Source organism: Piliocolobus tephrosceles, chromosome 5 (assembly GCF_002776525.5).
Source record: "Piliocolobus tephrosceles isolate RC106 chromosome 5, ASM277652v3, whole genome shotgun sequence".
In the NCBI taxonomy this organism is placed as follows: Eukaryota; Metazoa; Chordata; class Mammalia; order Primates; family Cercopithecidae; genus Piliocolobus; species Piliocolobus tephrosceles.
The window spans coordinates 71774708-71800427 of record NC_045438.1 but is presented as its reverse complement, the minus strand read 5'-3'; the positions used below and the strand labels follow the sequence as shown (position 1 = coordinate 71800427).

General features: G+C 33.7%; 1 protein-coding gene across 1 annotated transcript in view; it reads right to left on the bottom strand.

Moving 5' to 3' along the window:
* ASCC3 (activating signal cointegrator 1 complex subunit 3) overlaps positions 1-25720 on the bottom strand; it is a 389336-nt gene that overhangs the window by 33138 nt on the left and 330478 nt on the right. Inside the window, exon 37 of the mRNA XM_023205913.2 lies at positions 812-1036. Coding sequence (XP_023061681.2) covers positions 812-1036 — 225 coding nt within the window. The remainder of the gene's footprint in view (positions 1-811; positions 1037-25720) is intronic.

Below are 25720 nucleotides of genomic sequence, written 5' to 3'. Positions count from 1 at the left end.
ACCAGTGAGATAGTTCCTGAATACCATATTAAAAAATAGTACAGGCTGGGCGCGTGGCTCAAGCCTGTAATCCCAACACTTTGGGAGGCTGAGACGGACGGATCACAAAGTCAGGAGATCGAGACCATCCTGGCTAACCTGGTGAAACCCCGTCTCTACTAAAAAATAAAAAAAAAAGCTAGCCAGGTGAGGTGGTGGGCGCCTGTAGTCCCAGCTACTCGGGAGGCTGAGGCAGGAGAATGGCGTAAACCTGGGAGGCGGAGCTTGCAGTGAGCTGAGATCTGGCCACTGCACTCCAGCCTGGGCAACAGAGCGAGACTCCGTCTCAAACAAACAAACAAACAAACAAACAAACAAAAAACAGTACAAAACATTACCCTTCATCTTTCTCTCTATTTATTTTACCATTCTTTATTTTTTTAAAGCAGTTATTTAAAAATGCCAGTTATTACCTATTAATTTATATTCTAAATTAATTGATATTCTAAATTGTCTTACCCAACTTGAGTGAAAGTCCATAATAGAAGGGACTCTTCTGTCTTGTTCATTATTATATGCTCAGGGCCTAGAAAAATATCTGGCACATAGTTTGCCTTCAATATGTTTTAGTAGAATGGGTGACTAAAACTGTCATCTTATTTCATTTATATTTGCTTTTACTTTGGAAATTCTTGGTATGATCAACCAGTTGTTTCTCAACAACGCTACCATAAAGTTGTTAAATGCAAGTACATTTTATCCTAAAACTAGAAAAAAGAGGGCAGGAATGATGGGAGAAAACACACATAGATATTAGAAGTGACTTTCATACCTGACATACTCTGAGAGCTTGGTCCAAGACTGTTTTGGTATCAGTGTCATAATCTGGGCAGGGTAGCATGGCTCGGCTGAGATGTGCCTGTAGTAGGAGATGTGCTTTGGTGTGAGGGCTGTCAAATGAATGAGGATTTGATTCAATGGGAAGACATTTTGCCAGTTCACTATTCATATGATCTTCATTGTGTCTTACGGGTAAATCTGTATATTCTTCTGCATCCTGAAAAAAAAAAAAAGCCCCACATGGTTGGATCAAAGTATAATACTTAATGTACTTCTTAGCTCTACTGACATTTAAAACATGGCTCAGAAAAATCATACAATGACCATATCCCTTAGAATTTTGCTTGTTCAATACTATCATTAATACATAAGCAATGTATTAGTGATAGTGAGTAATGTACAATCTATGTGAAATTCATGAATGTTCCTTTGTATTTACAGTCAACAAAAATAATAGAGTATTTACTAGGCATCATACACTATGCATGATACTGGGGTCACAGCAGTGAACCAGAAATTGAGAGTTCATCAAGGAAGGTTAGATAAAAAAATTCTATAAAGTGTAATAAATGTTATGATATGGTAAAAGTACAGAGTGTTGAATGGAAATTCAGTTTGGGGGACCTTCTTATTTTAGAGGGCAAGGGAAAGCTTTCTGAAAAAGTGATGTTTAATTTAAATCTTGTGAATGAATGGAAGAAATAAGACCGGGCTGGAGAAAGGGGCAAGGACAAGACTGGTAAGATGAGAAAAGGGTAAAGAGCAGAATTAACTTACTATTGATTGTAACCAATTAGATCACACACAGAGTCAGATTGTTCTGGAATGTTTTGATTTTCCATCTTAGATTTTTAGGGTACAGTAGTGAAAAGTAGTCTGCATGATATCAGTCAATAAGTGCCAATTGAACCTACAAGTGAAACTAGAACTGTTGTGTTAAAAAATAGACTGATCTATTTATTAGTGTTTGTTGTGAAACAAAAATCATATTTTCCAAATATGTAGTTATTTGAGATTGTCCATGGATGTTGATATGAATCCTACATCAGACACAGCATTAATTGGATATGTTAATATTCAAACAGGGGCTGGATTTATCCTCCTACTGCAACTGCTCCTTCCTCCAAAAAAAAAAAGACAAAACCTATGAAACAGTGATCTTGAAGATGCTGAACATAAAACTATGAAAGACAATGATCCCTCATATATAGAAAATAAACTAGGTGAGCCTTAGCATTGCCTCAGTTTACTGCATGGAGAGTTACCATACTGTGGTGTAGTGAGAGGAAATCCAGGTACACCTGGAGGACTCCCTGTATTGAGGCGATGAAGACAGCCTTGCCTAAGTAGTGGAGAGTAATTAGCTCTACGACAAATATTACTCTAACCTGCCAAGCAAATTAAAAAAGCAACACCTAAAATGATCAAACAGCTTCCAAGTAAATTAACTGCATTCCAGAACAGAGATCAAGAAGATTTATAGGAATACAAAAAATATAGTACTCAAGAAGGTGAAATTAACAATGTATGGCATCCAATTAAAGATTATCAACTATGCAAAAAAGCGGGAAAAGAGGATCTATAACAAGGAGAGTAATCCGTCAATGAAAACTTAGGAGTGACATAGATCTTAGAATTAGCAGACAAAGAAAACAGTTGTTGCAACTGTATTTTACATATTTAAAAAGTTACTGACAACTACTCAATTCAAATTTCTAGAGATGAAAATTTCTAGAGACGAGATTTTTCATCTCAGACATTTTGTTTTTTATGAATTTTATTAATGGAAGAATACACATTGAAGAAGAAATTCATAAACTTAAAGACATTAATAGAAACTATTAAAAATGAAATACAAAGAGAAAAAAGAATTAAAAAAATCAACACAACATCAGTGAGTTGTGAGACAACCTCAAGTGGCCAAATGCACAGTGTGGAAGGAAGGGCAGAAAAAAGTTTGAAGAAATAGTCACTGGAAAAGTTCTAATTTGATATAAACTATAAATCTATAGATTCAAGAAATTCAACAAACCTCAAAGAAAACTTAAGAAAACTATACAACCATAATTAATCACTACTAAATTGCTCAAAATCACTAATAAATAGAAAATATGAAAAGCAGCCACAGGAAACACTATGTTACATACAGTGGAAGGAAGATAAGAAAGCAAGTTGCTCATCAGAAATAATGCCATAAGGCAACAGTGAAGCAACATCTTTAATTTACTGTAAGAAAAACAACTGTCGGGCCGAGCGCGGTGGCTCATGCCCGTAATCCCAGCACTTTGGGAGGCCGAGGTCTGCGGATCAAGAGGTCAAGATTGAGACCATCCTGGCCAACATGGTGAAACCCCATCTCTACTAAAATTACAAAAATTAGCTGGGCATGGTCGCGCGCGCCTGTAGTCCCAGCTACTCAGGAGGCCCAGGCAGGAGAATCACTTGAACTGGGAAGGCAGAGGTTGCGGTGAGCCTAGATGGCGCCACTGCACTGCACTCTGGAGACAGACCAAGACTCCATAAAAAAAAAAAAAAAACCAAAAAAAAAAAAAAACCTAAAAAAAAAAAAAAAGGAGAAGAAAAACAACTGTCAATCTACAATGCTAAAATTCAGTGACAATAAATATTTCAAAAGTGAAGAATTTTCAAACATACAAAAACGGAAATAATTCAGCTGATGCGCTTAATGTTAAAGTCATTGTTCAGGCAGAAGACAAATTATACCAGATGAAAATATGGCTCTACACAAAGAAATGAAGAGTACTAAAAGTGGTAATTTCATGGATAAATATGTAATAATTTGTTATTACTATTTTAATATCACTGAATACAAAATGATTGTTAAACAAAAATAATAAATACACATTATGGAGTTTACAATACATGCAAAAGTAAGATATATGACACAATAGCATAACTTCTAGTAGGGGAGAAACAGAGGTATAATATTCTGAGGTTCTCTTATGATACATGAAGTCTTATAATATCATTTGAAGACAAACTGTGATGTTAAAAATGTACACCATAAATCCTAAAGCAATCACTAAAATAGGAAAATGCAAGAGTTATAGTTGGTAACTCATCATAGAGGATAAAAAGTAACTAATCTACTCTCCAAGAACTAAAAACGGAACTAACTACCCCTTGACCAAGCAGCTCCAAAGGAAAAGAAATCATTGTATCAAAAAGGTATCTGTACTTGTATGTTTATTGTAGTACTATTCACAATAGCAATGTTATGGAATAAACCCAAGTGTCCATCAATGGATAACTGAATAGAGAAAATGTGGTATATGCCATGGAATACTATGCAGCCATAAGAAGAATGAAATTATGTCTTCTGCAGCAGTATGAATGGAGCTGGAGAACATGTAATCCCACATGTTCCCACATATAAGTGAGAGCTAGACAATGGGTATACATGGACACACATACACGAAGAATTAATAGACACTGGGGACTCCAAAAGGAAGAAGAGTGGGAGCGAGATAAGAATTGAAAAATTACTTATTGGGTACAATGCTCACTACTTGGGTGATGGGTACAATAGGAACCTAAACTCCACCACAGAATACATCCATGTAACACAACTGCACAAGTACCACCCTGAATCTATAAAAAATGTTTTAAAAATAAACAATTAATCCACATGAAGTTAAAAATAAAGAACAAAAATATAAAGAACATACTTCACGTGGAGCATGTCTCTGGAAAACAAATAAGATTATATACTTAAACCTAAGCATATCAACAGTCACATTAAATGTAAATGTAAATGGTCTAAACAACTCCAGTCGAAGTCAGACATTATCTACATAATAAAGCATGACCCAACTAGAGTTGTCCCTTGGTATCTATGGAGGATTGGTTCCAGGACCCCCTGCAGATACTTAAATCCAGATATTCAAGTCTCTTATATAAAATGTGTAGTATTTGCATATAACTTACACATATTCTCCTGTATACTTTAAATCATCTCTAGATTACTTATAATACCTAATACAATGTAAATGCTATGTACATAGTTGTTATACTGTATTGTCTGGGGAATAATGACAACAAAGAAAAGTCTATACATGTTCAGTACAAATGTAGCCATTTTTTGGTTTATGAATATTTTTGATCTGCAATTGATTGAATCTATGAATGCAGAACCCATAGACACAGAGGGCCAACTATATATGCTTGCCTACTACCAAACACACACTAATATACATATATAAATACATGTATGTATGTGTAGATATGTACATATTAATGTATATAGAGAAAAATATGTTAAAAGTAAAGGAATAGAAAAAGATATACTATGCTAACAGTAGTTCAACAAAAGGCAGAGTGGCTACATTAATTTCAGACAAAGTAGATTTCAGAGCAAAGATTATCATCATGGATAAAGATGGTAACGTCATAACTATAAAGGAGCCAATCAGAAGGACATAACAATCTGAAACATTTATGTTCTGAATAACAGCTTCAAAGTCCGTGAAAAAAAAAGTGTAGATGTACATGGAGAAATACAGAAAAAAATCCAGTATTGTTGAAGATATCAATACCTATCTTTCAATAATCACTAAAACAAGTCGAAAAAATCAGCAAGAATATAGAATTGAACAACACTGTAAACTAAGCGGACTTGATTGACATTTAAACACACACAACCCAACAACAGTAGAATATATTTATTCTCAGGAACACAGAGACTATTTACTGAGATCGTATTAGCAGGCCATAGAAACAAATTTTAAGTGATACTTTGACTGCAAGAAAATTAAATGAGAAACCAATGACAGATCTCTGGAAAATCCCAAATATTTAGAAACTAAGTAGTACACCTCTAACTCATGATTCTAAGAAAAAATAAAACAGGAAATGAGAAAGTATTTTGCACATTAATGAATGAAAATAAAAACATAATGTCTCAGATTTTGTGGGACATCACTGGAACAGTACTTAGGAGGGATTTATAAAACTAAACATCTATATTAGAATTGAAGAAAGGTCTCAAATAAGTGACTTTTGTTTCCACCTTAAAAAACTAGAAAAAGAACAGTAAATTAAGTCCAAATAAGCAAAAGAAAGGAAAGAATGAAAATTAAAGTGAAAATCATTGAAATAGGAAACAAATACAATAGAGAAAACAAATGAGACCAAAAGCTGGTTCTTTAAGATCAACAACACTGATACTCCTCTAGCAAACAGATCAGGGAAAAAGGAGAGAAGACACACATCAATATCAAGTATAAGAGGAGTGACATAACTGCAGAATTTACAGATATTAAAATATAATTAAAAAATAGTATGAACAGCTTTATGCCTTTACCTATAAAAACCAAGATGAAATAGATAAACTGCTTGAAAGACACAAAACATTAAGAAGAAATAGAAAACTCAAGAATAACCTGAAAATCCTTACATGTATTAAAGAAATTCAATTTGTAGTAAAAATCTTCTGACACAGAAAACTCCATGCCCTGATAGCTTCCCTGGTGAATTCTATCAAACATTTAAGAAAGAATTAAAACCAATTCTATAAGAACTTTCCTGGAACATCAAAGAGAAAGAAATATTTCCCAACTAATTTGATGGCACCAGTTCTGTCCGTATGCCCAAACAAGACAATAACATTAAAGGACAAGAAAACCACAAATATCTCTTATAAATGTAAAAATTCTAAACAAAATTTTAGCAAATTTAACAATATATAAATAGAATAATACATAATGACCAAATGAAGTTTATTCTGGGGATGCAGGATTGGTTACACACTCAAACATCAATAAATATAATTTATCTTATAAATAAAGTTTAAAAGAAAAACCACATTATCTCAGTCATACAGAAAAAAAAATCTGACAAAATTCAACATCCATGCCTAACAAAAACTCTCAGCAAACTAAAGAAGGTTACTTTCTCAACTTCATAAATGGCACTTCTTTTTTTTTTCATTTTTTTTGAGACGGAGTCTTGCTCTGTCGCCCAGGCTGGAGTGCAGTGGCACCATCTCAGCTCATTGCAAGCTTCATTTCCTGGGTTCAAGCGATTCTCTTGCCTCAGCCTCTCAAGTAGCTGGGACTACAGGCACATGCCAGCACACCTGGCTAATTTTTTTTATTTTTAGTAGAGACAGGGTTTCACTGTGTTAGCTAGGATGGTCTCGATCTCTTGACCTTGTGATCTATGAGTCTCAGCCTCCCAAAGTGCTGGGATTACAGGCGTGAGCCACAGCACTGGCCATAAATGGCACTTCTGAGAAATCTATGGCTAACATTTAATAGTGACAGACTGAATGTTTCTCCCCTAAGATCAGGAACAAAACAGGGATTTCTGCTTTCACCACTACTACTAATTCTTCTCTTTAAAAAAAATAGATATAGGGCCTCACTCTGTCGCACAGGCTGAAGTGCAGTGGCACAATCATAAGCTCACTGTAGCCTCAAACTCCTGGGCTCATTATCCTCCCACCTTAGCCTCCAGAGTAGGCATGCACCACCATGCCTGGCTAATTAAAAAAAATCTTTTTTGTAGACTTGGGATCTTATTATGTTGCCGAAGCAACCTTAAACTCCTTGCCTCAAGCAACCTCCTGCCTTAGCCTCCCAAAGCACTGGGATTACATATGCGAACCACCATGTCTGGCCTGCTCTTACTATTTCTATTCAACATTGTACCACAGGTTCTAGCCAGTGCAATCAGGCAAGAATAAGAAATAAAGGCATCTAGATTGGAAAGGAAGAAGTACAGTTATCTTTATTTGCAGATGACACAGCCATCAATGTAGAAAGTCCAATGATATCTACAAAATAAGTTTGGCAAGTGTGTAGGATACAAGATTAACATACAAAAATCGATTGTATTTTTCTGTATATTTGCAACGAACAATCAGAAATAAAAAAGGAATTCATGATAACATCATATATATGAAGTACACTTAGAGATGAATATCATAAAAATATAAAAACCTGGACACTGAAAACAAAACACAACAAAAACACTGCTAAGAAAAAGAGGATCTAACTAAATGAAGAGTTATACCTTAATTCTCCCAAATTGATCTACAGATTTAATACAATTTCAGTTGAAGCTGTAGCAGGCCCTATTTTGTGTGTGTTAGAAATTGACAAGTTGATTCTAAAATTCATATGGAAATGTAAAGGACCTAGAATAGCCAAACACACTCAGGATAAAAAGACCAACGCTGAAGAGCTAGCACTGCATGATTTTTTTTTTTTTACAGTTTATGTATTTTAATAGCAAACTTACAGGAACAGCACACAAGACAGACAACATTAAAAACGTACTTGCACGTAGGACAACTCAGAATAATACAGTGAATGGACGGAATCTACCGTATGATAAAAATGCAAAAACACCATTGCCGTCAATAAGAAATGTACTCGTTTTAAAAAAATCTGAATCTTGGCATTGTCCAGAAAAATTTAACAAGTTTATTTATAATTATCACAAAGTTGAATTGCTGAACCTTGTTCACTGAAACATTTTGATTTGCATTAATGCTTTATATTTCCACATTTATATTAAAAATTCACACACAAATAAAAATGGAAAAACTGCCAGTACCTAATTTCCATCCCTTATTTTTTAATTCGCAATCATATACTTAGGTACCTTTTGATCCCATGGAAAAAAATATCTAGCATTCAGAACTACCATAACAGGAGGAAGAAAATTTTTTTTGAGAATGAAATATTTCCCATCATGATGGATTCTTAAGCATGTTCTCCACGAGCACTACATGACTTACAAAGCTACACTAAGCAAAAAAGTATATATTGGAATTGAACAAGGAGTCCCAAAATAACCTACATATACATGGGCAACTAATTTTTGACCAAGGCTCAAAGGCAAAGCAGAGGAGAATAGTCTTTTCAAGAAGTGGTAGTAGAATAACTAGGTATCCATATGCCAAAAAAGAATCAACTTCAACCCGTATTTTATACCATAAAGAAATATTCACTCAAAATGTATCATAGACCTAAATATAAAATCTAAAATTTTAAAGCTTCCAGAAGAAAACATAGAACATCTTTGTTACCTGGAATTAGGAAAAAATTTCTTTGATCGGACAGTTAAAACATGACCCATACAAGGAAAAAAATGCTAAAGTGAACATCACCAAAATTTAAAAGATATTGTTAAAATACTAAAAATATAAGCCACAGAGTGAAAATATCTGCAAAGCATGTATCTGATCTAGGACTTGTATCCAGAATACATAAGGTTTTCTAAAAGCTCAACAATGAGAAAACAAACACCCCAGTAAAAAATGGGCAAAAGACTTTAACAGATACTTTATGGAAAGATGTCTCATATCACTAGTTTTAAGAAAAATATAAATTAGAATGGCCAAAATTAAAATAACCATGACAGAGCAAGTGTTGGAGAGAATGGGAAAGAAATGGAAATTTCATGCATAGCTGGTGGGAATGTAAGATGTTCCAATTTCTTTGGAAAAGGGTCTCATGTTTTCTTAAAAAAATTAAACATATACCCACCATATGATCTAGCTATTCCATTCCTAGGGATTTACTCAAGAGAAAAGAAAGCATATGTCCATACAACAAAGACTTGTACACAGTAGTCGGCAGGAGCATTATTTGTAAAGCGAAAAAAAAAAAAATCAGAAAAAAAATTAAATGTCCATCAACAAGTGAGATGGTAAACAACTGGGTCACATCCACACAATGGAATTTTTGCAATAAAAGGAATTAATGATTGATGTTTGCCAGAACACGAATGAGCATCAAAATAATTCTGTTGAGTGAAAGAAGCCAGACTAAAAAAAAAAAAAAAAAAAAAAAAAAAAGGAATACATACACTAGGATTTCATTTATATCATACTCTAGAAAATGCACATGAATCTGTAGGGACAGCAAGCAGATTACTAGCTACCTAGGGAAGTGGTCATGGTGGGAGGAGTGTGCATAGAGAAAAATAAGACAACTTTTGACTTGTACTCGTGGATTCTTGTCTATGAAATAAGACTTAATGATGGAACCCCTTAGAGATTTCATTATTTGGAATGTAGTAATATGAAACAACTGGAATATTCTGCTATCTATGCATAATGTCTGCATGTTTTTGTGCTTGACTGAAAATTTCAGAAACCCATGCCCATATTACATGCCAAGTATATACTGCAAAAGTACTAAAAAGTGGGCCAATGACAATAGTATTAAATCCTTATGAAAAAATTTAGACTATATGAATAGGAAACTTCCTATATCAAAACTTTGTATGAAATAATTTAATAAATATTTTTGAGTATCTGCCATATGCCATTGTAGACTGCTGGCATAGTCAAGCTACCTAGTGTGACAGACAGACATTATTCAATCAACTACATACATAAATGCAAATTTGATATGGTGACAAGTGCTATGAGGAAGAGATACATAGAAACATGACAGAGTTTAGTAATGAAATTTGACCAAGTTAGGAAGGTTAGGAAGGCTTTCTGAAGGAAAAGGCATTCAAACTAAGATACACAGGATGAGTAGATTTAACTAGATGAAAAGAGAAGTGAGGAGTATTCTAGGAATAGTATACAGTACTTCTCCCTTATCCACAGGGGATACATTCCAAGAACCCCAGTGGACATATGAAACCCTGGATAGTAACAAGCCTTATATATACTATGTTTTTGCTATATATATCTATGATAAAGTTTAATTTATAAATTAGGTAAAGTAAGAGATGAACAACAATAACTAATAATAACATAAAACAATTATAATAATAAATTATAATAGGCATTTTGTGAATGTCCTCTTTCTCTCTCAAAATGCTTAGTGTAATGTAGGTACCTATTTTTGGATTGTGGTTGACCATGGGTAACTGAAACCTGGAAAGAAAAACTGCAAATAATTGGGGAGGACTGCTGTATACAAAGGCCCTCTAATGAGAGGAAAAATGGTGAGTCTAAGAGACTGAAAAATGTTGTGCAAAAATAGTTTCAACAGATTTAATACAGCAGGCTGAAAAAATATCTTGAATATTATTTGGAACATTCTGTTTAACTGAATTTGATAAATATTTGTTAATTATGTCCCTTGTTTTTCTTGGTAATAATAAAAAAATGTATGGCTATTCTACGCTGTTTTGAATACTGTCTTCACTATTTTGGACTATGTTATGGAAGAAGTATATGCTGACACATTAGCAATTGAAAATGTTTATTTAACCCTGTGTGTCAACTTGATTTTCTTTTTTATGTCATGTTAGTTTTTTCCTTTTCTCTTTGAAGTGATTTGCCAAAAAATGAGGGATCAGCTACATAGGACAGCACTATTATTCTTGGATTTCAGGTGAATCAGAACTGAACTACTGCTACCTGCTGACTGACCCATTTCAACCTGTTTAAGCTCCATCAAAGTCTCCATCAGAAAGTTCACTTATTTTCCCAGCCTTGCCAATTGGTTTAAGAAAAATGTAATAGCAAATAAGGAAGAGAATGACTCAGAAATCTAAAAAAAAAAAAAAAAAAAAAAAAAAATTCCTTCAAGAAAATTAAAATAATATTTAGGGAAACAAATTATATAAATGAATAATTATTTTAAGTGAGGAATAAAACATTCTACAGAGAAGAGCACTGAAGAAAACTGGATGTGTTGGAAAGTTTCCCAGAAGACATGGCATTTGTTTTAGGCTTAGAACAATTTGTAGAAGAGGAGAGAGGAGAGATTCCCTGCATTCCAAGCAAAGAAAATAGTGTGAGTAGATCCATGAAAACAGATAAGGAGCATCTGAAGTTTAAGCTTCAGGGATGAGAAGAATGATGATGCTATTAGTAGCAGAGAAGTTGGGAACATCCATGAGCAGGAGCTTTCTGTCAAGTATGCAAAATACACTTAAAGAAAGAGCAAGAATCCAGATAATTGGGTGGAGGTGATGGAAGGAGAAGAAATCAGCTTTAATTCTGTTTCATAGTCTAAAACTTTATTCATATTTTATGTTTCTTTCTACTATTTGTAAAATCCAATTCCTTCTGATTCTTTATCAGAAAAAAATTCAATAGCTGTTTTAGTACTGCAACCTGCATTGGGTCTCCAGATTTTGAATGAAAACACTAATTAATAGCATTATCTATTAATTAGATAATCTACTTTCTTCAGTACTATGTAGGTAAAATTAATTACATATACAATACACTCCCATTTTCCCCAGAGAAAGAGAAACCTCTGAGAGTGTGAACATCTTTCTGAATATTATTCTAGTATTCAAAAGTATACATTTTTCATAAGGCTTGCCTTCTAAATGTAAGCAAACTACTTCATTTGGTGCTAAAGAAACAATGATCTGCTACAATGCTAGAGGAAAACTTAGGGGTGCTGAACTCACAGAGAAATAGCATATCTGAACACGGCCGACTATACTCGACCATGCTTGTACTTGTGGGGTTATTTGCAGGTAACTTTGATCATAAGTACTTTTAGTTGTATTTCCCTACATTAGAATTTCAACTCCATGTAAGATGTGACTCTACTCTTCTCTTCTAAACCATGCTAATTCTGCTAGATTTATGTGATTTATTGCATTAATCCCCTTCTTTACTAGGATTGTGTATTTGACCACTGCCAGTAGTATCAGTATCAGATGAGTCTGCTAACAGTTGAGTACATTTTGGGTTGGAAAGAATGCTCTGCAGTAGAGACATTTTTCTAAGTTTAATAAGGGGGTCATCAAAACTTTTATGTAGGTTATCCAGACAGTCACCCTCCTAAAATGTTTAACCCAGTGATGCCTTTTCTTAGTGCATGAAGTAATCTTTCTTCATTAAGGGCTCCTTAATTTCTTTGCAAAAAACTATATGCACTTCAATAAAAATTAAAAGTACTTCAATAACCACAAGGTCTTACTGTGCTGAGTAGCTGGTTTACCACATATTTATTCAGCATATATTACTGACAGGTATACACAATGGTAAACAAAAAGAGACATGACTCTCTGCTTTTATGAAGCTCTGCAGTCTAGTCGGGGAGCCAGACCTTAATCAAAGTTAATCACAATGAATGTAAAATGGCAACTAAACAAATACAATGAGGAAGAGGTACACATAATAACAGTGGGTCATGTAGGTATCTGTGAAAAAGTTATGACTGAATTGAAAGACAGTCAAAATGATTTTTTTAAAAGAAAAAGGAAGGAGGGAAGATAGGTTAAGGATCAAATTTGAATTGAAAAGGGGGGACTGGAACTTATTATAGTAACATACTCTTAAAAAGGCTTAATATTATTTTTCAAATGTAAGTTATATCTACACTATACTTGATAGTGAGACATAATCCAAAAGTGTCTACACTGATTTTACAATTAAACATATGCTTTTGGTAAATAGGACATTTTTCACTATCAAATTTGACACAGACAACAACACTTTTGAGATCTTCAAAGGAGCTGACATTTGGTTTATAAATGTTTATCAATTATCAAATCAATATTAGTTTCTATATTTAAAAATTATCTATAATTAACAGGTCTAATCAACAGCTATTACTTCCTTTGAAGGTTCTTCTTTTTCTGCTTCCAGTGTTTGAAATAAAGGGAATACAAACAATGCGGTAGTACGAAATTCATCTCTTTAGAGATATTATAGATTTCTAGGGTGGGCATGGTGTGGGATGAGGTGGTGGAGAGAATGCGAGATCTGGGAATTGATACAACAGGTGATCTTCAGCTCTGCCACTTCCAAGCTATGTGACCTTCTGGGAGTAACTGTAACTCCTCAGCTTCCAAATTTCTTATCTTAAATTTGAGTTTGGTGTCAGAATTCAATATGATAGTGTTTATAAACCACTTAAACACAGTAAGACGGCTGTAAATGTTAGATATAATAATAATAATAATAATAGTAATAATAATAATCACATCTGATACCCTAAAGGATGTTAACTGAATTTTAAGAGTTAATTGAATTTTGTTCTACAGTTTTCAGATGTAAATCTTTGCTTATAATTATGTAAGTGTCCTTCACTATGTAAAATAAAATTTAATTAACCTACTTTAAAAAATATCAGGATTCTTAAAATATTATTCAAAGAAACAAGATTTTTAAAACTTATGCTTTACTAGTAGTTGTACATTCATTTTATTCAAGTAACCATACAATTTATATGTGATTGTATCACTGAAAATATTGGTTCTGTGAAAGACCAATATGTGCTTGTAATACAAGAGACAGTCAGATTAAAGATAAAATATTCAGAAATTGTATCCTCTTGAACTGCAGATTTGATACTGTGAGCTTTAGTCTCCAATCTCCAATTAGGTTTCTTTTAAATCCATATTAATTAAATGCTCACAAAAGTACATCATGCGTGATAAAGAAATATGCTCTTTCCAGTGCACCTCAGTGGAACTGACTCAAAATAGTGTGGAAAGACAGGCAAAAAGAAGCATTAATACAGCTGGAATGCAGCATTTCTATTAAAAAAAAAAAAGCATTATGGAGTATATTACTTCGAAACCCTATAGTGTTTTCTAATTAAAACTCAAGTGCTATGAACCACAAGAGCACGATAGAAAATGTTATTTATTTTACATTATTTAGAATGAATAGAAAATATTAAAAGTTGTTTTTTCTTTTCTTTTTGGAGACGGTATTTTGATTATGAACTTGAAAAGAGATTTAAAATGAAGACTGACTGAAGACAACTGCTATTTAATCCTGAATTGCTCTGCCAGGCTCTCCTGTGAATACCATGGTCATGCACTCCTGAAATTCCAGTTCACAGTTTCTCTAAGCTCTTTAGAATATTACATGCTTGCTTCACCACTTTACTTAGCTCTTACGTCCCTCATGTATTTTATGCTGGGTGTTTCAGAATACTTACAGAGGAGGTTTTTTACTCAGTTAAGATTAATTACAAAAGCAGCAATCTCAGGATCAGCAAAGAGTGAGCTAGTAAAATAATCACAATCCCTGGTTAAAAACAAGCAAACAAAAACCTTTCTAGCCACTGCTTCCTTAGTAGACATTCTATTTACCTCCAAATTACTCCTCTAATTTTAAACAACTTGTCTAGCTAATTTCCTGTGTGATCACTGACTATCGGTAAGGTTCATTTTCTTATCTACATCATGTAGGTAATTAGAGGAAATTGAAAGTGGGTAGTGAAGCTTTTATGCAACTGGGATTGAAGCTGAATGGAGGGCAGCAAGGTCAGTGGAGTCCATTATATTTTTATGTGAGAGGCTGGTTTGTCTGCCCTATCCTTGTTTATTTAGTGTAGGCTGGACAGACTACTAACTGCAAATCTGTGTCTCTGATTTGCCCAGCTGTCCTTGAATAAAGACATCTTCCCCTGCAAATATTAAATGACAGTGATTGACAACCTACGATGAACTCTGCTTGTAACCCCCTGCTACTGTTTTTAGATTGCAAAGGAAAAAAACAGAATAAGGAAACATCTTTCATAATCACATCAAATGGTACCTGCTGTTCTCTCAATACTTTCCATTTTGCTTCCCTTTTCATTACAAATCTCAATCTGTTCTACAAATGCCATAAACTCAGCCACTCCACATAAAGTTAAAAAAAAATATTTAGCCTACAAAATTCTGCTTGCGGTTTTATGCTGATTTTTAGTTTATTGGGGATATACACTATTACCTAATGGTTTACTCACACAATCATGTCACATAACTCACTTGCTTGTTCTCCTAAGAACAATATGGCAAAATCCGTACAGCTAAATATGAGATAAGTCTTTCAGCAATTAACTGGCACTTGGGTTTAGTTACAGCTCCGGTAGTTTTATTTGATATGTAAATCTTAAATGTACTTGTGACCCTTAACAACACTGACTGTAACTTTACCTTTTAGATTTGTTAAAATAAGAAACAAATGATTAAATACTTAATAATGTACTCTTTCTTTACTGAGAGCACGTGAACAAATGACTGTTGGTTGAGTGTGTGTGTATTTTTAAACATACATATATATTTTTTCTTCCAGATGTAGTAACTATTAGTGTCTGTTTTACCTAAGCAGGTTACCGAGAGTAGAGGAAAGACACGACCAGAATGGATTTGTACCTGGTTGCACGTAAACATTACGTAACAGTAAACTAGTACTTTCATGTCACTGCACACATCGCTGCCTACACTGAACTCACTAAATCGCAGATAAGAGGGCACTTGTACAGAGGGGATGGCAGCCTGCTTGATGTGAGACTAAAGAAGCTTTATGCTATAACTTAATCTCTGTCATGGGAAAAGTAAAACTTATAAAGTTAATGAGTTCTAGACTTTAAGTAGCACTTGATTAATTTGTAACATTCTGAGGCGTTAAAACAAACCAAAATTAGTTTCTCACATTCTACTGCTGTCTTTTGGCCACTGAAGCTTTAGAAAAAACATTTCAGTAAGTTTCCCTGATAGGAATCCTGTTTAATTTCTGAAGTATTAAATTAATTGGGTATTCTGTATTTTATAATAATATTTGAAAAACAATCTGGCATTTACCACGCTAGGTCCAGATAAATCAAGGGATTACAAACATGCCTTATATTTTTATGTTTATTTCTTCAGATATTATTGGATCATTAATCTATTAAAAACTAACTGTAATAAAACTTTTTTCTATATATTATCAAATAAATATAATTAGTATTGTTTTTAACACGATTTGGACTTTTATTAAAATGATCTATTCAAACTTAATAAATTATATACCATATCAAGCAAAATAAACCTCTAAAATAAAAGACTGTTATAAACTGTATTTACATGGTATTTATATTGACCGGAAAATTCACTGTAAGGTATGCTAGGAATTAACATTCCAGGTAGAAAAAAGTAAAAAAAAAAGAAAAAGGCCCTATGTTAGAAAACATTTATTGGAAATGTTACAACTAAAATCAAGTTAATTAAAAATTTTCTAATATGCACATCGTTTACTCCACTATAATAATCAAAATAACTTTATTATGTAGATGGTAAAAATATAAGTATTAATGTCTACCATTGTAATTTCTCATAAAATCTATGTATATTTCCTTTCAGGGCTCATGTGAATATATGTATCTGATTTGTATCAATGTCTTATAAGTACTTATGGATATGTTTGACCTTCAACAAATTAGGACAAGAACATAAACATTTGTCAAAAATAAATGTGAAGAAGAAATTATACTTCATTTTTTCCATTGTAAGAAGGTTGACAGCTGGAATTTAAGGGATCTTAAAATAGTGGGTCTGTTGTACTTAAAATAATTTCAGTGGTAAGAATTCCATCAGGAAAATCTATTTCCTAGGATTTATAGCTAAGTCCTTAAAAAATTGCCCTTGGATGAAACTTGAAAAAATTCCTGTTTTAAAGGTTATAATAAAAATGCCTTATAGCCTAACAATGTTTAGATATTTTCCTTTTAAGAAATAAAAATCTCAAGGCTATCAGGTTTGAATCCTAAAAAGAGAAACTGAGATTAACAGCAACATATAATTGTGTAAGATTCAGTGTCACACTCTGCAATCTATCTTAAGAAGCCAAATAGCCAATAGCTAGGCGTGGTGGTACAAGCCTGTGGTCCCAGCTACTCTGAAGGCTGAGGTGGGAGGACTGCTTGAGCCCAGGAGATGGAGGCTACAGTGAGCCGAGATAGAGCCACTGCACTCCAGCTTGGGCGACAGAGTGAAACTGTGTCTCAAAAACAAACAAACAAACAAACAAATGAAAAAGCCAAATAATCTTTCTAATTACCTTGTTTCTATCTTTAAAACCACATATATTTATTAGAAGTGACTTTCTTTGTAATTTGCATTTCTGCTGGGTATGAGAATATATCAAACATAAACAACAAAAAACCCACAAGAATTAAACCCAAAATGGAAAGGATTGAGGCACAGCATTAAAACCCTTCTAATATGTTTAATATTTGCTTAATATTCTTGTTCTAGGAGTTAAGAAATACATATACAAAAAGTTAAATAAATCTAAAAATGAAATATCAAAACAGGCCAACATACAAGAAATATCACAATACAGGCACAATTGCCAAATGAATGAAATGAATGCTGGTGCTATAAATTTATAAAAGGTAATTATCACTGAGGCTCAATTAAGGAAATTTTAAGAGGATGCCACACCATGTGGATGGATGAATGTCAGATACATTGTCTAGGTGGGAACCATAAGCGAAGGTATGAAGTGAAATATACACACAACATGATTAAAGGTGGGAGTGAGAATGTTAATCAGGAGAAAGGGGAAGAAGTAATTTATAATAATCTAATGGAAGATGTAGGTAGAAAACTAAGACTGTGGAGGACCTTGACAGCCAGGCTAAGGAAAGACTGTGAAGGGGAGAAATGAGGCAAATGGTGGTTTAAAACAGATTAATTGGCAAGACTGTGTTGGGTGCATTAAAGATGTCAGAGAAACTAAAATTGGAAGATCACTCAGGAGACTGTTAGCACAACTGTTTAGGAATAGGGTGATAAGAACTCAGATAGGAGCTAAAGAGTGAACATTTTTTTTAAAGGGAGAACTTTGAGAAAAAAATAATAAACAAAGGACCGAATAAAAGGCAGCTGGTTTAATATGTGAAATTGGGGAGCAGAGAGGGAAGAGTCAAAGATTACTCCAAAAAATTCATCTTGGAAGTATGAAAGACTGTGAATGCAGCTCACATAAAACAATGATAGGACTCCTCAGTCTTCTGGGCATGATGAAGACAAGGTTTTAGACATGTTGAGTATGTTCACAGAGGAACAGCGACATGGGAATGTCTACTGAGCAAGCAGAAGCAGACTAAGTTTTGTTGACTTATTCTACTGTCTTTATAGTCTCTATTTCATTTATCTCAACAATTATCTTTATTACATGCTCCCTTGTGATTACTCTTCTTTTTCCAGCTTTTTAAGATGGAGGGTTAGGTCACTGATTTGAGATAGTTCTTTAATGCAGGCATATACAGTTATGAATTTCCCTTTAAGTATGCCTTAGCTGGATCTCATAAGTTCTGGTATGTTGTGCTTTTATTTGAAAGTATTTTCTAATTTCTGTTGTGATTTCTACTTTGACCCACTGAGTGTTTAAAAAAGTATGTTGTTTAATTTCCATGTCTGTAAATTTCCTCATTTTCCTTTTGTCAATTAATTCAATTTTGGTTGGAGAACACACTTTCTATATTTCAATTATCTAACTTTATTGAGGCTTCTTTTATGGCCTGGCATATGGGGTCAATACTGGTGACTATGCCATGTAATCCATGTATTTAAAGGCAGTTTTTCAACTATAATAATACGGTATGACCTGAGAAAAGCAGATAACCAAGAAACAGGGTTTACAAAACAAGCAGAGGCAGACATGAGAAGAGGAGCCAATGAGGAACATAAGAAAAAGAACTGGAAAATATATGAGAGTACATTTTTAAGGAAGGATAAAGACAGCATCAAGATTTATTCACTGTTGTCAAAGAGAACGAGCCCTATGAAAAGACTATAGCACTGGTAATTAGGGGGACATTAATTATCCTATGAAAATTTTGGATATTGGTAATCCGGAATACAGAAGTTAAGAATGAATGGGTGGAAAAGAAATGAAAACTGTGGGATGAGATCTCATTTTGCAGGGGTGGAGGTGGGAATGAATGAGAGAAACAATATTAAGAGAGCTACTAAGAAAATTTTATAACAAGAGTTAGGGGAAGAACGGACGTGTGGAGCACTAGAGCCAGTTTGTGAGAACCAATTGTTAATATTCACTTTATTGATATATCACATTTTGTTTGTCTGTTCAGTAGTTGATGGATATTTTATCACCTTGACCTAGGATGTAGGGGTGTGAGTGGATTATGGCTCAAATCCGTAGACATTCACTCTTCTTAAAGAGATTTAGTCCATTATCTTGAATAGGTGTTTCTTCATTTGCTGCAAGTCCTTAGGACAACTTTCAAAGACTTTAAATAGTTAAAAAATAACTTTTGAGCAATTGAATGGATTTCCCCGTGGAGAAGGTCACCTGTGCTCCTCACACTGCCATGCAGTCCACCTCCTCAGGATATTTTTAGATTACTATGATAAACCAAAAAAATATAGACAATACTTACCTAAGATCTCTCACTCCCCATTACTTTTCTTAAAAAAAAAAGAAAAAAAGAAAAAAGGAGAGAAGGATTATTGAGTATTTTCTCCTATTTTGCTTATGGTGAAAGTAAGGTATACTTGAAAGTGCCCTAATTTTGAAATCAGACAGAACTGAGGTGAATGCTGATACTGCCACTTATAATGTAGACCTTCTTAAACTTTCAGAGCCTCGGTTGTCTTATCCATAAAACAGAATAAGTAATATGTACTCCAGAAAGTGCTGTATGCTCTGAGAAGAAAATAAGATAATAGGCTCATGTCTGTAATCCCAGCATTTTGGAATGCCATCGTGAGAGGATCGCCTGAGCCTAGGAGTTCGAGACCAGCCTCAGCAACATAAAGAGCTACCCCAGTCTCAAAAAAAAAAAAAAAAAAAAAAAAAAAAAAAAGAAGAAGAAGCTGGGTATGGTGTCTGCCTGTAGTCCTAGCTGCCTGAGAGCCTGAAGCAGGCAGATTGCTTGAGCATAGAGTTTGAGGCTGTAGTGAGCTATGACTGCACCACTGCATTCCAGTCTGGGCAACAGTGAGACCCTGCCAAAAGAAAGGAAGAAAAAGAAAAGAAAAAACATAATATAGAGAGGGCACAGGAACTGAGAGATTGTACGCATTTTTTGTTTTGAACAAAAAAGGGTGCTGCCTGCTCCCTGGAGTTAAGACTATTTCTGGGAAGTAGGAGCAGATAATTTGATAATAAAAAAGTGCCTTCTTTTCAGTGCCTAGCATCACTCTATATATTAAGATGACTCATAAAAATCTGCTGAATAGATAACAAAAAAGCTTATTTTTCTTTTTCCAGGTAAGAATGAATTGAAGAATAACGGAGCTAGTGTTAAGCAAAAAATGCCATTTCATTTTATCTACATATTTATATTGATTTTTTTACAAATCATTTTAATTGCAGTTTGCTTGCCTTCAGTGTGGCATAATAATATTTAAATAGTGCTGAACAGTTTGTCAAGTGCTTTAACCAATGTTATTATATATTAAAAACAGCAACCCTATGAAGCAAGGCAGGTATTGTTTTCATTTTACTGGTAAAGAAACAAGCTCAGAGATAATAAGATAGTTATTATGATGATGGTTTGTAGTTGTACTAAATCAAAGTCACTTCTGTTATGAAGGGTGTCTTTGTCATCTGGGTATTCATTATCTAAGTTTCTACTGCTACAAAGTTGTGTAAGGAAGCAAGAGTCATACATAACTACTCCTAAACGTGTCAGCCAATTAAATATTAGTCACCAAGCATTCCTCCCAATTTAACATTGTAATCTATCCTTAGCCATCAGTCAACCACTTTGTCAATCTCTAATTGTATGAAATCAATTGAACAATATAATGCAAAGCAATGAAAAATGATTAGAAAGGGTAACTAAAAATTTTGAAAGAGACACATTATTTCATTAAATCGATGAAAGTGTTGCTGGAGAGTGTTTGAATAACATGCAAATCCAAAATCAGGCAAATAAGAAGCAGGTTGAGTCTGGCTGATTAACATTGAAAGAGTTTACAATAGTAAGTGGCAGAATTAGAATTCAACTGAGTTCTGTCTGATTCCAAAATTAGGGCATTTACAAGTATACTTTATTGTCTCTATAAACAAAAAAGGAGAAAATACTTGATAATCTCTCTCTTCTTTGAAAAAAAAAGGACAGGAAGAAAGGTTCATATTTTGGTTTATTATAGTAAGATAAGAAGAAAACTACATAAGACTAATGATACTATAAGTGCTCAAAAGCAAATGACTTGAATATCAAAATATTAAGGGAGGATAATGAGAAAATTGATGATGTCCTGATATATTTTTGGAAAAAAATTTTTCTATATGATTGTGTGCTAAAAGTTAAATCCAAAGTGAAAAGCATTGTACCCTGCTTTGATTAGGAAGAAATGGATGTCCCTAAAATTTCTGAATAATTCTTATAAATATTCTAATTCTCTATTTTGACTTGCAAATACATTGCTTAAAATTAAGGATTGATTCAATAAGTGATTTGTTCTTTTGAAACAATATTCTTTATGGTGATAGAAGGTCAAATGCTGCTACAGAATTAATCACATGATTTGCAAGTCATATCTCAAAAGGACAACTTTGAAGAAGTCAAGACAGAACGTGTAAAACAAAGAAACTAGAGATTTGTGGGGTGTTTTTGTTCCTTATTTAGGCTAGGTACAACATTTGAAGATGCCATAGTTTTATTCTGAATGGGACAGACGGCTGACAACAAGAGATGGCTTATTTAGTATAGATTGGGAATCAATTATTTCAATGCATTAGCAATCATTACTACCTCAAAAATGACTTAACACTGCTCCAGGCTTCTTAACTCCTCAGTTATTTCTCCAGTCCCTCTTACACTTGGTTGCTTTCATTCCATATTATGTCCTCTAGCTATTTTATCATGGTGAGAAAGTCTTCCTGACACTTATGAATCTTGAATTTTTGTAGGAGCTTCTTCTATGAAGTGTTAATCTTTGAATTCTACTTAGTGCTTTTAAAAATGTTTATCTTTTCTTGAGATATATATTGAGAATTGAGTATCGAGAATACTCTTGGTAAAACAAGATTTGGACTCAGTATTAACAAAAATCTGAAACTTAACTAAAATAAAGGTTTATATCATTATGTAAGGTGTGAATAGAACCAAAGGAGAAACTGATTTTAAACAAACATACCAGAACATATGTATGTCATGTTAATCAAATACCTTGGGAGGTTATAAATGCATTTCAATAGGACACTCACAATTCAACATACTGTGAAACTTCTTTTTTGGTATTGTAATCAGAATGACTTTAGGAACTACACATTATCTTGTAGTCATACAAGATGTTTTACAACTCCAAATTACATTGCCTGACTTAACAAACTTACTCACTTGACTGGCTTCAAATAACTTCCTGTTGTTTTCTCAAAATGAAAGTAAAAGTAATGAACAAAATAAAACAAAAAAACCCACAAAACAAAAATAACCATTAGTGGACCATATTTTGCTTCCCAAATAACCAAAAGAATGTACAATAAGACCCGGAAGGAGTTAATATTGTTTTTGTAATGACAAAGCCTAATAAAAACAGCTTTTCAGATACATAATCCTGAGGAGACAATAGTCATTGGATGTATAAATTCTGTTACAGGGCTGGGCATGGTGGCTCATGTCTGTAATCCCAGCAATTTGGGAGGCCGAGGTGGGAGCATCACCTGAGGTCAGGAGTTTAAGACCAACCTGGTCAACATGGTGAAACTCCATCTTTACTAAAAATACAAAAATTAGCCAGGCATAGTGGTGCCTATAATCCCAACTACTTGGGAGGTGGAGACAGGAGAATTGCTTGAACCTGGGAGGCAGAGATTGCAGAGAGCTGAGACGGTGCCATTGCACTCCAACCAACCTGGGTGACAGAGCTAGACTCCATCTCAAAACAAAAACAAAAACAAAAACAAAATTACGTTACATTTGCTAAAAACATCACTTAATTCTATTTTGAAACCCATATTCATCACTCAAAAGGATAAACATATTGATAGATCATATAATAAGATACAGGAAACAGGTATCACATGGAAATCTTAAATTGGGAGAATGAAAATAAAACCATTAAAAATAGAATGGTTATACGTTAGAAAACAAAATGACACCTGTCAATCAAATAGCTAACGCTATGTCTTTCTGGTAATATATGCAAGTGGATATACTTTGGACATATAACTTAGTGTCCGTTTAAGCAGAAAGTTTTAGTTTTAGTGAATGTTTGCAAAATTTAGATGTTTGAAGTTATTAACTCATAAAATTAATCACTTCCTAATATTTAGAGATATCAATATTTTGGCTCCAGGGTAAACTTTCGAGAAGTTATATTTGAAGACAACAAAGAAAAATAGAGATTTTCAGTACCAGATGTCGGGGAAGATCCCACTTGGATTTGAGCTACTTAAATTTGCAATCATGTATTTATACTTCTAACAGAGCTTCTGTTTCCCCCAGAATCAGAAAATTAACTAGCTTTGTAGCATCTTCCTTGATCTGCCACCCGTGCCCTGAGGATTAGAGACTCCACCTGAGCTTGTTTTACAAGCATAACAGAAAAAATTAATCTCTGCTGGCAGCACTCCCACTGGGATACTGATGAATAATGATATCCCTCTTTTGCTGCCCTCTCAGTCCACTAGAAAAGCCACTCTAACCCGGCAACGTGGAAACTGCTGAAACCATTCCAGCTGTGGATTAGCAGGCAGTCAAGCATCCATCTGCTCTGTGTGAATCAAGAGAAAGCAAACATGCATTCTTATGGCTAAAGTCATAGTCAAACCCCAAAACATCTTAGAGGAACACACACACACACACACACACACACACACACATAATAGGCAAGCATATACTGTAGGCTAAATTAATCTAGTTCCTCAATTAAGTTTGCATTTCCTTGGTGCTTTTAACATTGGAAAACAAAGTACATATATGTTGAGGGGTTATAAAGTACAGCTCTTAAGTTTGGTATGCATATATGGGGCTGATTCACTGGATATTAAACTTCTAGAGTGTGATAAGAACATACATCAGGTATATGTGCTTTTCCAAATTCTCAAATATAGCAACCAACTACTTGTTTTATAAAATAACACTGTTTACTCAGTAGCTTAACTTTACCGATACATTGATGTGGTGGATATCTGTGGATTTTTGTCTTCTCCAAAAAGGAAAAAAAAAAAAAAAATCATTGCTTTGGTCTACAAATAGCAAAATTGCATTTAACAGGACTCTTATCAGCTCCATATTAATGAGCTCTCTGGCACTTTAATATATCCATAATGTGCTGATGTTTATATTGATAGCCTCAGTACTTTGAAAGAGCCTTAGAGGTCTTCTGAATCATCACAGAAATACATAAATGCACACACACACATATATTTTAACACGGTTCTAAATGTATTGTGTTAAAATTCCTTGAATTCTGAAATCCATATATATGTAGAAACTTAATTAACAAAAATATTTTAAATAACTATCACATCATATTCTCAGTCCCCGATTTATAAAAAAAGAAAAAAATCTTGCTTTAAAGTTTCAGTCTGGTATCTCCCACATCACTTTGGTGCAGGTCTCAAATGACAATTTATTCATCTTTTGTTTTTTTCTCCAATTTTAGTTGCATTCACTGGTTATTTTGAGGTCTTAACTTTCCTTTCTCTCTCTCTTTCCTTCCTTCTTCACTGGTTAAAAAAGTAAAAGTAGTTCCAGATCAAAAGCCTTTCTATGCTTTTAGTTCAGCAAAGCAATATTGTCAGCTCAGTCACTGATTCTGAGCTGTTCATTTGTTGATCTGTCAGAAAAAGATGACACCTGTTTGGCATTTATCTTACAAATTTATGACAATGTTTAATAAATAACAGAAAATATCTAAAAAGATCATATAAAAGACCTAAATTTAATAAGTTGAAGTGCACATAGAAGAATAATTCTCTCTTACCAACAGAAATACTTGAAAACTGAGATTACAGTGCTTCTACCAAATTGCATTATTCTTCTGAGTTACACACAAAACAATGAATAGAATATAAGAAAGCATAACATTTTATGTACCCAAGGAAAATGACACTTGGAAAATCCTTCTTATGCCTCAATTTCTTTTTAAAGCACAATGGGCGCTAACTTTCTGAAATAATCAAATTTCTGAGATATGCTTGTATTCCATTGGACTGTCAGTTGGAAAACATTGTGAAATACGTAGAATCCTTTTTCAGGAGAATGTAATGTTAAAAAAAAATACAGATGTCTGAATAATACTACTGTAA